The sequence below is a fragment of the Sprattus sprattus genome (assembly GCF_963457725.1).
Source record: "Sprattus sprattus genome assembly, chromosome: 7".
NCBI lineage: Eukaryota > Metazoa > Chordata > Actinopteri > Clupeiformes > Clupeidae > Sprattus > Sprattus sprattus.
The window spans coordinates 25,551,054-25,564,968 of NC_137926.1; the positions used below are offsets into that span (position 1 = coordinate 25,551,054).

Sequence of the window (13,915 nt, forward strand, 5' to 3'; positions counted from 1 at the left end):
TTCCTCATTCAAAATGGCCGCCCTCTTGTCTGATGCTATAATGCTGGGAGCTTCTGAGCTTGCGCATGAGCTCCTGTAGGGGGCGCGGTACATGCAGGTGAGGAGCTGGGTGACGCTCCTGCTTTGGTCCTGTGGAGAAAGAGGAGGTGGCTCTTTGTTGCCAGGTTTCCCGGCAGCTCCGTTGGAGGGTACAATAGGTGTGAGGTCAGAGACGAGCCTCAGATGGCCAGCTGCAGCTTGGTCAGGTTCCTCTGGTGCATGTTGTGGTGTCGGACAAGCTCATCAGACCGGGCAAACTTTTTCTGGCAATTAGGCCACCTACAGTTGAAAGGTTTCTCACCTGACCGGAGGAGAGGCAGAGAGAAAGAATATTTCACTATAAAAGGTTCATTATGCAATATTTAGGGAACATTTAGAGGAGAAATGGTGACAAATATGAATTGATATTGATAAATTGTATACTTTACTTTTTGTCAAGACATTTTGGTGTTTTCAAACCAAAGAAGCACAGGGCTACCCAAATAATCTTAACCACTACTTTCTACAAATCGTTTTTTACTCATGTGCCAGAGACAGAGGAATAGGAGGGAGGTAAAATGTGGAAAAATAAAAGTTTTACGCACTTGTTTTACCTGTATGAGTCCGGGTGTGGGTCTTAAGATGGTCAGACCGTGAAAACTTTCTCTGACACGTCTCGCACTGGAACGGTTTAACTCCTACACAAACACATATACATACATACATGGAGAGAGAAACAGAAAACGGTGGATGCCAGGCGGGAAGCCATTCCAGGAGACGCCAGAGTGGAGCCACTTCCAGCTACTGCATGCTAGTGCTAACACCATCGCAAACAGTGCCATGACAACAATGTGGTGGTATGTTTTCAGGTTTGCACTGAACCCAGGAGGGTATTTAAAATGTTCTACAAAGAAACCTTTGAAGGTACCCCTAAGGGTTCTCATCCTATTAAAGGCTTCTGTGTGGAACCTCTAAAAGTTGCCCCAAAGAACCTTCTCTTGAGGTGGTTTAAGATTTTTGGGGAGGAGGGGAGGGGGTAGTAAAGCACACAAACATTCTCTTGCAGGTTGAAGCAGGCAATGAAATGGAGAGTGCAAAAGACAGGTTCTTAGAGAGGTGAAATGAATGGAGAGTAGAGAGGGTCCAAACCTGTGTGCCTCCGCTGATGTCTCTTCAGCTGGTCTGACCTGGAGAACTTCCTCCCGCAGTCTGTGAAGTCACACTGGTAGGGCTTCTCGCCTGCAGGACAGAGTAGGATCAGTGGTGAGGGTTAGCCGGGTTCAAGTGAGGAGGCAGGCCTTTCCAGATGACTGCTAACCCACTGGGTTTTCTTCCCGAGCCTTACCTGTGTGCTTGCGGCTGTGCATCTGAAGGTGAGAGAGTTTGAAGTAGCGCTTGTTGCAGCCGGGGTAAGCGCACATGAACGGCCTCTTCTCATTGGTCTCTGACGAGCGCACGATGGCTGGGGTGATGCCAGGCACTCTGCGGACATCCTAAAAGACAGGCAAAGACATTTCATCAGAGCGCAAACAAGGTGACATTTCACGACTCGCGTCAGAACGGCTCTCAAATGTTACAATGTAGCAGCAGCTCAGGGCCATGGCCAGCTGTCTCTGAGGGCTGGGGTTTATTTACAGTTAATATCTTTAATCATGCTTGGAAGAGTTCCCATTCATTGCAACATGCTTGACACCTTTTTGAATGACACACTTGGCACCCAAGGCCCACTTGCTACAGCCCAGTAGCTCCAAAGCTGCTGCCTGAATCCAGAGGAGAACTGACATATGACCCATTTAATGGCCAGATCATTTCCACAGTTAGCTCAGATCAGCTTTAAGATAGATCAACTGAAGCCACAGTTACTCCAAATGCCTTTTACACAGGAGAACCTTTGTCTTTCAGTGTTTTAGATCCAGAAGTGTACATTCTTGTTTGAGCTGGTCTTTCAAGTCACCATGTCACCAAAATTCTGTGTGACAAAACACTCCCTAACCCTAACACCTTAACCCTAATGCTGGCATGGTAAAGGTTACAGTCTTTTAGCGCCAACACAAGTCCTCCAGGTAGCACCTGGTAGGGACAAATATAGCCCAGATACGGTCCAGACCAGGCCCTGAGCCGATCCAGCTTGGGCACAAGTAGCTGTCACAGAGAACAGATTGCACATAAAAGGGTTCCTGAACTGAACACAGGGTCTTTCCGCAAAGGACAAATGAACAACCCAATTCTCCATAAGTGTGCGTTTAATAGATTATCATTTGGAGGGTGGGTGGGGGGACTAATTATATTGGAATTAGCTGTGATCACGGAGATTAAGCCTGGCCTCTGATTTACTATGTAAATGTTGGCCGTTAGTCACAGGCACTGCACAGACCCTATTAGAGATCAGCTCCAATCTACCCCAGCCACCCCCACCCCACCCAACCCAACTCAACCCTACCCCACCCACTCCTCTCCCAGACCCCCAGTCCCATCTGCTCCTCATTAGCCTGTGCTTAGCATAATGGTGTTTCTGGACACCGCCACGGTAATTAATGTATGTTAAGTGCTATTGATAAGTAAATTACTTAAAGTGTTTTACGGCTGTTCTGTCCCATCTTATCTATCCCATGGGGGTGATAACATCCCACAGCCAGGGCCAACTGTCTACCTCTACTCAAATCCTCCGAGCTCTGAGCCCTCTCAAATCAAGTCTTAACATGGGGACGGATCAGAGGCTTTCAGTGGCTTCTCGTATTGACCCCAACATATTTATCATGTGATGTGTGTTATTTGGTTGCGTTCTTGTTGGAACAAAGCAGGGAACGAAACCTGGAGACGTTGAGGGGAAACATCCTTTTCTGAATGAGCTGAGCAGCTCTGGACTATCTCTGCTCGCAGTGCTTTCAAAGCCTCTGGCAGACATTAATTAGTAGATAATGATTTATTAGAGCAGGCCAGCGTATGGAAACTGTATCTTTATTGCTAATGGAGTTCCTGAAAGTGATTCCTCTTCCCTTTTCATCCCAAAATGCCTTTTAAATGTTTCAAGCGCTCTGGCAAAGCCCTGCTTCCTCTCACAGAACAATTTTCATTGCATCAGCCATCTTTCTTTTTCTTTTTCTTTCTTTCTCTCTCTCTCTTGCTTTCTCACTTTCTTTTTCTTTCCTTTATTTCTCTCACCCTTTCTTTCTTTTCTTTTCTTTTCTTTCCTTTTCTTTCCTTTCTCCATTGCCCTATCTCACACTCACGTCTTCACCCTCAGTGTTTGTGGAGCACGCCCTAACATTCTAGTGTTGAGCAAAGACACCATTAACGTCCACCGAGGCCCATGGTTCGCCCGTTGGCACTCTTGTCCTGACCTTGGCCCTGAGCTTGCAGTAGCAGTGCTGGAGTGTGCAGGCAAACGCCGGCCCCAGCATGAACTCTCTCCGGGGGCGGCTACCCCCTCCCCCACCCCCGCCTTCAGCTCCCCCTCCGCCTCCACCCAACCTCTACCCCCACAGAGCGAGGACTGACCTGGAGGCCCCTGAAGACGCCATGCGTGTGGAAGCGGTACTGCGTGCTGCAGCTGTACACCATGGGCGAGTTCGGGTCGCTCTCGTAGCCCGCTGCATGGCTGTGGAGACAACAGGACGGTTCAGTTTTAGGATATGCAGTGAGGAAATAGAGAAAACTCAATTTATCATCCAAAAATTCTGTTTAATGAGAAATGCAATTGAAAGTAAAACAGAGATAACATGTGTCAGAGCTCAGCATGGTGGTCATGGGTTTCTTGTGTTATATCAGGGCAATATTAAAGTTTCAACTCAGTTGTGTTGAGTATCAACACTCAACCCAACTCAATTGGCTTCCCTCCCAGCAACTGAATAGTTGAATTGAAATTAGATGACGCATGCTGTACAAGCTAAATCCCTCAGTAAAGGGGGAAAGAAACACTGTAATTCAGTTTGACAGTGGGGCAAATTGCTCTCTGCTCTTTAGTGCCATATATTTAGCTCCGAAATCCCAGGTAGGGGCCTGCGGAAAAGATGAATGGGGGACTGTGTGCCGCCCTCAGATTTATCCACAAGTCTGAGTGCTAACCTCGTAGTCCCCTAACAGTGACCCTAGATTAGCGCGCGTTCCTCCCCCATCCTTGCATGCCATGCGCCCTTTCCTCCGCCGCGGTCGCGGCTGCGCGGGAGTCGGCTTTGGAAGCAGCCTAATGCAGACGGACAGCCCTGTTCAGCTCAGAGTCTATGGTACGTTTCAGAGTGCTGGTCTCGTGTCCGTACAGGGTCGGTAAAAGGTTTTCATCGCCGGCATTTAAAAATAAAAAAAATGATAGGTTAATATTTTTGCAGGTTTGATGTGTTTTGTTTCATAGTTTTTCGTGGAATGAAGTCCTGTTGAATAATATCTATGGTGTCTGAAGGTGAGGTCGACAAAAACATCATTAATGATTTCTGTTGACTATTGCAAACATTTCCAGAGATTTACTCAACAGTTAGGGTGACAGGAGGGGCAGGATTTGGGTCCCATTCGATCATAGATTGAATTTTTTTTTTTTTTAAATAAAACAACTTTGTTAGCGGGGCATAAAGGCTTCTTTGTCTCTCTGCTGTACTCTACAAGACAGCCAGACTGGGGGACAGTGCAGACGGCATCCTGTGATAAATCACCCTACAGTTCCTTCATTCACTCGCTTTTGGCGATGGGGAGAGGGGCTATGGCTAAAGCAAAGGGAAGGGAAGGAGGGGCTGCCGGCACTTGGCTGGAGGAGAACCAGAGGAGCGCTCTGGCTCTCGCTCTAGCTGCGTTCTCCCCGAGAGATGGGCCTTGTGCGTCTTATTTTCCACAGGCTGGCCTCTCGTCACTCCTGCACTCGCATTTAGCAGCGGATTAATCATCCTTTCGCCCCCGATTTTCTATCTCAGACTGTTTTTTTCTAATATGTTTTTTTTTTTAATGGAGGGGGCGGGAAGGGGAGAGTGGTGGAGCACAGGGGTCACAGCCTCCCCGGAGCTCCACGCACGCAGACGCGGCGCGACCCACAATACGGGATGCCGGGCCCAGCTCCCAGGAGTCGGGTCGTCCCATTGTATAAGCCAGGCTACTTCCACCAGCTCCCGGCCAAAAGACACCCCCTTTTCCTTCGCTCCCGTCTCCTGTTCTGGTCAAGGTTGACACACTGGGAAATATATGACAGGATACATTTCCCCCGGTAGACAAAACAGAGGAGCACACACACACACACACACCAGACTGACTGTACATGACCCCTGGCGTGAACATGGGGGCAAGGGATGGGGGCAGATGAGTCGGGGCGACAGGCCTAAAGCTTAAATTTAGACGTTTTGGAGTTGCATTATGCAACCAAAACAAAGAAGACACACTTTCCCAGTTAATGCTTCAAACTCTGTCAAGGACATTTCCGACACATAGCTTTTACTTAAAGGATTTAATAAATCCTATTTGTACTGCTATGAACTGAATTGAATTTTCAGTATTGCACTGTACGGCGTGTTAATTGCAATACATCTGGACAAAAGTTTTACAATGCATGTCTTTTACTGCATTTATGATGACTTTTTATGCCAATATATGTCTGCCCTTAAACAGCTTTGCGTCTCTACCCTATCATGCATTTCACCATGTGAGTGACTGGTAAAATGTGTGATTTAATGAAGTGGAGCTGTCCGGCCCAACACTATTCTGTGGCCATTGCAAAGATGAATGGTTGTTAATCCAGATCAAAGAGGAATTTCTCAGATGACAGGAGTGGGTCACGTTGACATACCTCTTAATGGAAGAAGCCAGCGTGTTAACAGGGTTCCATGCCATGCATTCCAGCGGAGATGCCATTTGGTATAAATTATCGCTGCTGGGGATTCAAACAAATAGAAAGATTACTTCAAGAAAAAAATGTATTAATTACCCTCCAAAACTGGCAGTGGGGGACACCTCCATTAAAAAAACAGTACAAAAGAGAAGAGAAGAAAAGGAAGGTAAAACTCCACAGGAGTCAGAGTTATGCTTGAAAAATGCCTCCTTTCCCATTTTGACTGATGCGTCCTGGGTAACGGCTAATGAATGTGTCATGCACAGAGAAGCTGCCCAACCCCAGCACCGTGGCCATTAGTTAATCTAACAGGGAGGGAAGCGTCCCTCATATGCGAGTGGCCATACATTATTAAAAAATTAAAAAAACAACGGCGGACTCCGGGGCCGTCCATTCTTTAACCTGCCAGGTGCTTACCCCAAACACATAGCTGAGATTTATACTCTGCGCCCCTGACACCCCAGTGTTTCATCACAACGCCAGCGGACGGGGAGCTGGGCAGCTGTGGTGCCTGGTACAACACTGAGCACAGCAGAGCAGAGGAGAGCTGGGCTGACCTGACCTGAGCTAACGGCCTGCACTTCAAGCTCTCTCTCTCTCTACTCTGCAGCAAACGGCGCTTTACTGTGCCCCCCCAGACCCCCCCCCCCCCCCCCCCTCTAGAGCGCTACCAGAGCTGAACTTAGAGCAAGACACTGGTGGGCTCGTGCTGACCTAAGTAACAGTGTGCAGGTGCAGATAATCCCTGTGCCTTTTGACAATGTGTACGCGAAAAGAAACATTAGAGGTCTGATTTAGATGTGTGCATTCACCCCAGGGATTAAGCCTGAAAGGTGGCAAGTCATCTGGCCAAGATGCTTCTGTTTACTGTAAGGTTTACTGTATGGTAGTTGCTCACTATTCTCTGATTCACTATTCCCTTTCTTTTATGTTAAAGATGGTTGACAGTTCTGGGATGGGTATTTGGCGATGATTTTGTTTGGCTTAGCTTTTGGATATCTGCCTTCATAGTTTGGAGTGGAGCAGTAACCCGTGTTGAGCTGGAAGTTTGATAAGTGGACATGTTTTTATTCCATCCAGCCCTGTCTGGCTAAAAACGGCAGCACTGCCTCTGGCCTCTGTAAATACAGTGCTGTTGGTACCAGGCGTCCGATTAGAGAACGGTCCCGGAGCTTTTGATTTGAGCATTCCCAGCCCCTGCGCTTTGCAGCAGATTATCAGGGCTGTTTATGACATTCGAAGAAGCAAAAGCAAAAAAAACATAGAAAAGAGGGACTGGAAAATTGACTGCTGCTCCAAATGGGCTGAGTGTTACCAAGCTACCCCCCCCCCCCCCCCCCCTCCTACTCTCACTTTCCTCTGCCCCCTCTCTCCTCTCTCTTGCTACCCCTTATCAACGTGAACTCAGTTATTTTGAATCAGTGTGTTCTCTCCAAAGTGAGAAAAGAAAGCACAACACGCCAGAGGCATGCAAGGCATGTGAGCTAATTTTGAGTCATCTCAGGCATACGAGCGAGTAAACAGCTCTGTGAAGTTTGCCGGATGGGACTTTCTTCCTCCTCCTCCTCCTCCGTCCAGCCATTTTATCTGAATGAGGAATTCCAAACTGGTAAAACAGAGTGGAAACTGGTAGTGGATTACAAGAGTTTATTTTGGCCAGTTGCATTCTGCTGTGTGGCCCCTTGACCTCTGATAAGACAGGACTGTAATGGATACAGCTGGACCATGCCGTACTTGGGACTATCAATTATAATTATGGCCGTTTACAACACAGCGCTCAGCAGTTTATGTGTGCGGTGGGGAAGTCCAGCTTGCTGTGCGTACAAGTGTGTTTGAACCAAAAAAAAAGGGGGGTAACTTCAACATAGAACATGCAAATGTCTGAGTTGGTGAGATTGCACTGGCTGTTTTTATGGAGAGTTCATACAGCCAAACTGGCCTATCCCTTTTCCTGTGTTCTGGAGGAATAGGGGTGTGCACCACGTAACCATAACTTTTGGGAGGGCAAGGCTCTTTGAAAGAACACATTCACACATTGATCATTGTCTCGGCCCCACTGCAGTGCAGGGCGTTTGCCGTTTACCGAAATGGCTGTGCTGGAGTTGAGCTGAATATCCTGTGCATCTGATAGGGGTTTATAACCATTGATATCTGCATTCTTAGTTTCCTTTCCATCTTTTAACACTGAACACTGCATGTCATCTCTATCTATGGCTCTATCAGTAGAGCCTTACTTAAGTCTGCATGTAAAAGCCAGTGGGAATCCAATACCTCAACAGATGGCATTTTTGGATATTTATGGCAGCAGCGACATGGTAGGTCTATGTTGGATTAAAAGAGTGCATCTGCGTTCAAGGTGCCTACCTGTTGTAAGGGTTCCGCAAGAGCAGTGCTTGACTGCCCCCACAACTGTCTGAGGGTGTGTGACAACCATAGACTGGGGGAGGAACAGGATACTGCTGTTCACCTGCAAACGGACACAAACAGAGAGAGAGAGAGAGAGAGAGAGAAAAAGAGAGAGAGAGAGAGAGAGAGAGAGATTAACTAGATGAAGATTTAGTTTGAAACAAAGAAGACTATGGCATTTTAATATTATTAAACAGAACAGATCTGTAAATTTAGCTGATGGCTGTGTGGCAAAGCAGGTATGTGGAAGTATCACAGACTATCAAAACCAAAATCTGTGTTACAGGCCTAACACACTGTAGTACTATGGGTGACTTAAATGATGATTAACTTACAGCTGTGTTTACACCGACAATGAAAGTATTTATAACTTTAATCCAAACATGCAAGGCAATCACATGGCACTCTTGATTCCAGGGGGTTCCCAAACAGTCCAGCTTAATACGAAAGCTATACAGATAGCACTGACCCCTTTCCTCATGTTTCGACCCTTTTCCCGTAATTACCCTTTAGTGCCATTTAATTTCAAATGTATTCTCATTTTCAAAATCATAATAGATGTGTGTTATCCTATTATAAGGTGACCATGGGGTAATCATCATGTATCAACCCCCACCCACTCCACCCCCCTTTTTATAAATGCGTAGCAAAAAAAAAAACATGGCTGGGTGACAAGTCTTGGGTTCTAGTGTAGCAGTAAGCACTGAAAGATGGGGGCGAGGGTTTTTGTGTGTGTGTGTGTGTGTGTGTGTGTGTGTGTGTTTGTGTGTGTGTGTGTGTGTGTGTGTGTGTGTGTGTGTGTGGTTGTGTACATGTGGGTGTGTGTGTGTGTGTGTGTGTGGTTGTGTGTCTCTGGAGACAGCAACCTGTGAAATGTAGCCACGAACACAGTGCACTTATGAAAACAGCGAGTTCGTCTTTGAAGCTGTTAAGCAAACCGCCTCGCTCCCCGTCTACGTTTCTCCCTCTGTTGCAACGTGCAAATGAAGGGTCTGAGCCTCAGCCTCCACAATATTGTGAATTGGTCCCCTGGCAGTTCTAGAACATTCCAAAAGGCCTCTAATTCTCTCCCTGTTCTCCAATGGTCACTTCCAAAGATAGCGTGCTGTTTACTAGTGGTGGAGTCAGAGTCATGGAGGACAGGAGAATGTCTAATGAAATAGGGGGCTGCCAGCAGTACATCATCCAGAGATGAAGCTCACCTCATTGAGACTTTTTTGGAGTAAACTGCATGCATATGCTGACATTCCCTCAAAGACACACACAGACACACTCATACAACCGCAAAGAGAACACACACCCATCTACACACCCATATACACACAGACATACACTCACATACACAAATTCACATACACACCCGCACACCCGCCTGCGCACACAGTTACAATAACACATACATAAATACACACACACGAGTCATTCATCATTTAAGGACTATGACACTTCAGTGCACGTTGTTGGGGATAAAAGTATCTGCCAAATTACTAAATGTAACTTAACATACGCGTGACAATGTTTACCAAAAACTTGTGAAAATGAATACATATAAATAAACAATAAAACCCACATAAATACACATACACATAGACCGTAATTAAAATGCAGTTTACCCATGTAGGTTGGCTGAGTGATAGAGTCCTCGTGCTTGAAGGAGTGGTTGGCAAACTGTGATGGGTGGTGAGAGGGAGTGTGTCCGTAGTTGCTGGCGCCATCGAAAGCTACTGCACTGTTACCTGTGAGAAGAACAGTTATTGTATCAGTCGACGTCTCAAACACCTTACATACAAGAAGAACTAAGAAAATCATACAGTAAGAACATAATTCACACAGCAAATTAAAGATGACTTTTACATTTGTCAATATTTATATCTTGCTATCCTCATTTATAAGTAAATAGATTACTTAATACTTATGAACTTTTTGTTCAGAATCTTGCAGGTCACTAAGTACATTTTTAAGAATTCTGCAATGTTCTATAACCATATTGCTCTTAGCCTTACCCTCAAGTCAACTTTAACCTTGGAACTAAAACAATACACATTGATAATTATGGTAGGTATAGCAACTATATGAACTCATATGATATATTTACAAAAACAATGAGCTCATAAGCATGTGCTGTAATGTAAAGGGTCACTGAAAATTCCAAGCGCATCCATCAAGGTGTTGACAGCGTCGCGAGACACTTTTGTGGTTAATGGGTACACAACCCACCCATCCCCCCAAAAAACACTCCACCCCTGTCCCACCCAACCCCCTTCGCCTAAGTTGCTCCCCTGCCTCGGTGAAGACCCACAGGGGGTGAGAAAGAACGCACCCTGTGTGAAAACAAACCCTGGCAGGACACTGAAGGGCCGACACCAGGTTTAGGGGGTGAGTCATGTCTCTCGCTGACCCCGGGTCCACCGGCGACTCGTAAATCACCCGCTCCTCACACGGACACCATTAATTACCCAGCACCACTCACTTTCACCATCGCAGAGGGAAAAAAAAAACTCATTAAAGGCACCCATTTGTCTTCAGCTTAAGACTGAGAGGAGTCGGATGTGCATGGAGAGGAGATGTAAAGCCAGGTTTGGAGCGGTCAGGCATATGGAGGTCTGCTCGGTGAGCCGTGCCATGATGGCATGCCGTTGGGTAAGGGGCGCAGAGGGAGCCCGCCGTGATGGTGCAGATGGGCAGAGTTTCAGTGCCCGCTGCACCATACCCACGGGTAGGGTTGCAATCCAGTGAGAATGCAATGGTGAACAACTCGGCAAAAGATTTTCCATGTATTCATAGGTTTAAGTGGTACTGTCTTTTCCTGATGTGCCTCTGTGATTGCCCTATATGTGCCATGAAAACAAAGTCACTCCTTTTTTCCACAAACACAGCAATCAAACTATGAGGAATATCTCCAACTCTACAGATGGAAAAGCTGATTACATATTAATTTCCACTTTGCTTTTCTGAAGGCTGCTTAGTAGTAGCTGTTGCATATGCAATTATTGGTTTAAAAAGCGTAGATTACTACTGGATTGCATGTTTGTAAAGCATTCATAAATCCAAAAGTAAAGTATTAATTAGCAATTCATTCTCATTGACTCAAGCATAACTTTATATTAGATTATTACATTGCCAAATAAGAAATACTAGGAATTGTGTTGTTTACTCAGAGGATTCAGTAACAACCTGTATTTTATTTATAGACCATGTATTCTTAATCACTGTTGCCTTAGACTTTGCCCCTATTTGTGAAAGTGTGCGGAAGATTATCAGATAATAATCAAATGGTGTATAAATATGAACACCATATGTCACTATAATAATCCTGTAGAGACTAACAATCATATACAAATAAGAATTAAAATAATTTTCAGTAATATATTTGATTTTAGTAAGAGTTAAAGAAGAATTCAAAATAATTTAATATTTTTTGAAGACTTTAGGAAAAATGTGTGAATGAATTAAAAGCAATTCAATTATGGAAACACTGTTAATAGAGGGAAAATAAAATAAACCTGATCATTCAAATGATGCCTTCTTGATGCGAACTTCCTCTCAATGCTCCAGATAAATTCATTAAGCAGCCAGTACTATGTTGCATATTACACACATCTTTCTCAAAGGTGACCATGTGTGGATAACCATTAAAACATTGTGTTTACCTCATCATAGTTAGCCCCTCATACATAAGATATTTGCATTTGGAAATTTCATACTGGGGTACTATCTTGGTTAATATACTTTATTATTATTGTAGACTAACAAGTTTGATATTTGGCATGTATTATTTTAATAAAGAAATTGGAGACATTTTAGAATGAATGAAGAAGAGGCTTTGATTTGAGTATGTGAATAATACAAAACTGACATTCGGCTACTTACATAGGTACAGACCCATATACAGGTCAGTATGAATATAAGACAATATCACTTCTGCTGTCCATTTAAAATGCACATCACAGAAAAATCTTACCTTACACATCTGAATGGCATAAATGATGATTATCTATTTAAGTCTATAAATTGTAAATAAATAAATAAAATAAAAAAGCAAATTGCCTTGCTTTAATATTTGCACTAGTCATCGAATATCACATCTCTGTTTATAAATCTGTTTTATGGGTATACAATTTGTTCAACTTTTTTCTTTTTACCTGGCATAAATGTTGTTTGTGCATACCTATGAACTCATAATGGAGTGAAAAAAAATCTTAATATAAGTAAGGGTAATTAAGACGTAGATTATGAGAGCACTACTCAGCCAATATGAGATGTTTCCTCATTCAACAGCTAAATCTGAAACTGACAATAATTCAAAAGGGAAAAAGCAAGCTGACATGAAAAAAATACCCTCTACCCTTGAGGGGCAATCAGGCAGGTAACGCTAGCTAATGCTTGATTAGCATGACCACTACGAGATGAGAAAGAGATTGACCTTTGTCATATTTGGAATGGTACCCTGACTTAAATGACCATGACAGAAAAAGATTATCATTCTTCCAACACTACACACAAACACACACGCAAGTTCTTGACACCGTGTTTCAAATCCACCTATGCGCCCAGAGCCTGATTTGAAACATTTGAAAAGTCACAAAGATTGTATGTGTGTGTGTGTGTGTGTGTGTGAGCGAGAGTTTGACTCTTACCCTGGTTCCTGGAGGCAGGCTGGGCATCCATGCAGTTGGACAGGTAAGACCCGTTGCCGAACATCCTGGGCTGAGTGGCCGTGGGTTGGCTTGGGGGTGGCGGGGCCCCAAAGGCCCCGTACCGGCAGGCCCCGGTGCCGGTGAACTGTCCGGAGAAGTGCACGGTGAAGGCACTAATCCCACAGTATGGGTCCTCGTGTGGGTCCGCGGCTGCGCTCCAGCTGGGCTCCTCCTTAATGAAGGAGTGTGAGGGCAGGGAACTGTAGGGGCCTCCTGCCGCCGGGTGGAAGTCCAGCACCGGGGCCCACTGAGGAGCACTGCTGACCGGTAAGGGGCCACAGCCGGTCCCGTTGCCTGCGGACAACGCTGGCACGGGTGGTGGCGGCAGCAGGGTGTTGAGGTCACGCACATCTGATCCCATGGTCGCCATTCCAAAGAGCCGTCCGGATGACAGAACACCTCACTGCAACCTGTCAATCACCTTGGTGTGACGGGGGTGAAGCTCTTCACGTACCACAAAGGAAAGAAGTGTCTTAAGCAAGTAGGGGGCTGAAACGATGGCAACTATCCAGCAGCAGGGAGTGAGATAGGCTTCGAATGAGAGTTGAGAGCAGAGTCAAGTCCGACAGTGTCTCATGGCGGCCAGCAAGGACCGCGAGAGGGCAGGGAAGAGAGAAGCCGTTTCCAGCAGACGCATGGGTGAGGCGGACCGGACCGACCCGTGACTGGTGAAGCAGGGGACGACAGTCGAGAGAGACGATCCCGTTGAGGCAGAGCGGCGCTGGTCTGTGGTCTGTTCAGCTCTACTCCACTCTGCTCTGGTCGGCCCAGGAGTGAATGAGAGAGAGCGCGAGTGAAAAAGTGGGAGTGGGAGTGGAAGAGGAGGAGAGGAGTCAGTCCTGGAGAGTAAGTGTGTCTGTTTTCTTTTGGGGAGCAGGAGAGGCGCCGATACCAACCCCACTGAGGAGAGCAGCGGAGGGAGGGGAGGAGGAGCCAGGGGGCCAGCGGGTGAGACGGATGAGAGCCCACTCTTCATTTATTTACTCTCTCT

General features: G+C 45.8%; 1 protein-coding gene across 6 annotated transcripts; it reads right to left on the bottom strand.

Annotated features, from left to right (window-relative positions):
• Positions 1-218: 218 nt before the first annotated feature.
• Positions 219-13,294, bottom strand: wt1a (WT1 transcription factor a; the record flags this gene model as incomplete). Of its 6 annotated transcripts, none has more annotated exons than XM_080842051.1 (9): positions 219-340; positions 624-716; positions 1,168-1,257; positions 1,364-1,511; positions 3,517-3,616; positions 5,780-5,860; positions 8,186-8,288; positions 9,841-9,963; positions 12,865-13,294. In XM_080842051.1, 9 exons carry the CDS (start codon positions 13,292-13,294, stop codon positions 219-221), a joined length of 1,290 nt encoding a protein of 429 aa, XP_080698177.1. The 6 variants fall into 6 exon arrangements, with proteins under 6 accessions (XP_080698177.1, XP_080698176.1, XP_080698178.1 ...); XM_080842050.1 differs by having other exon boundaries at positions 5,780-5,863; XM_080842052.1 differs by having other exon boundaries at positions 5,780-5,863; positions 9,841-9,951; positions 12,859-13,294.
• Positions 13,295-13,915: the final 621 nt, after the last annotated feature.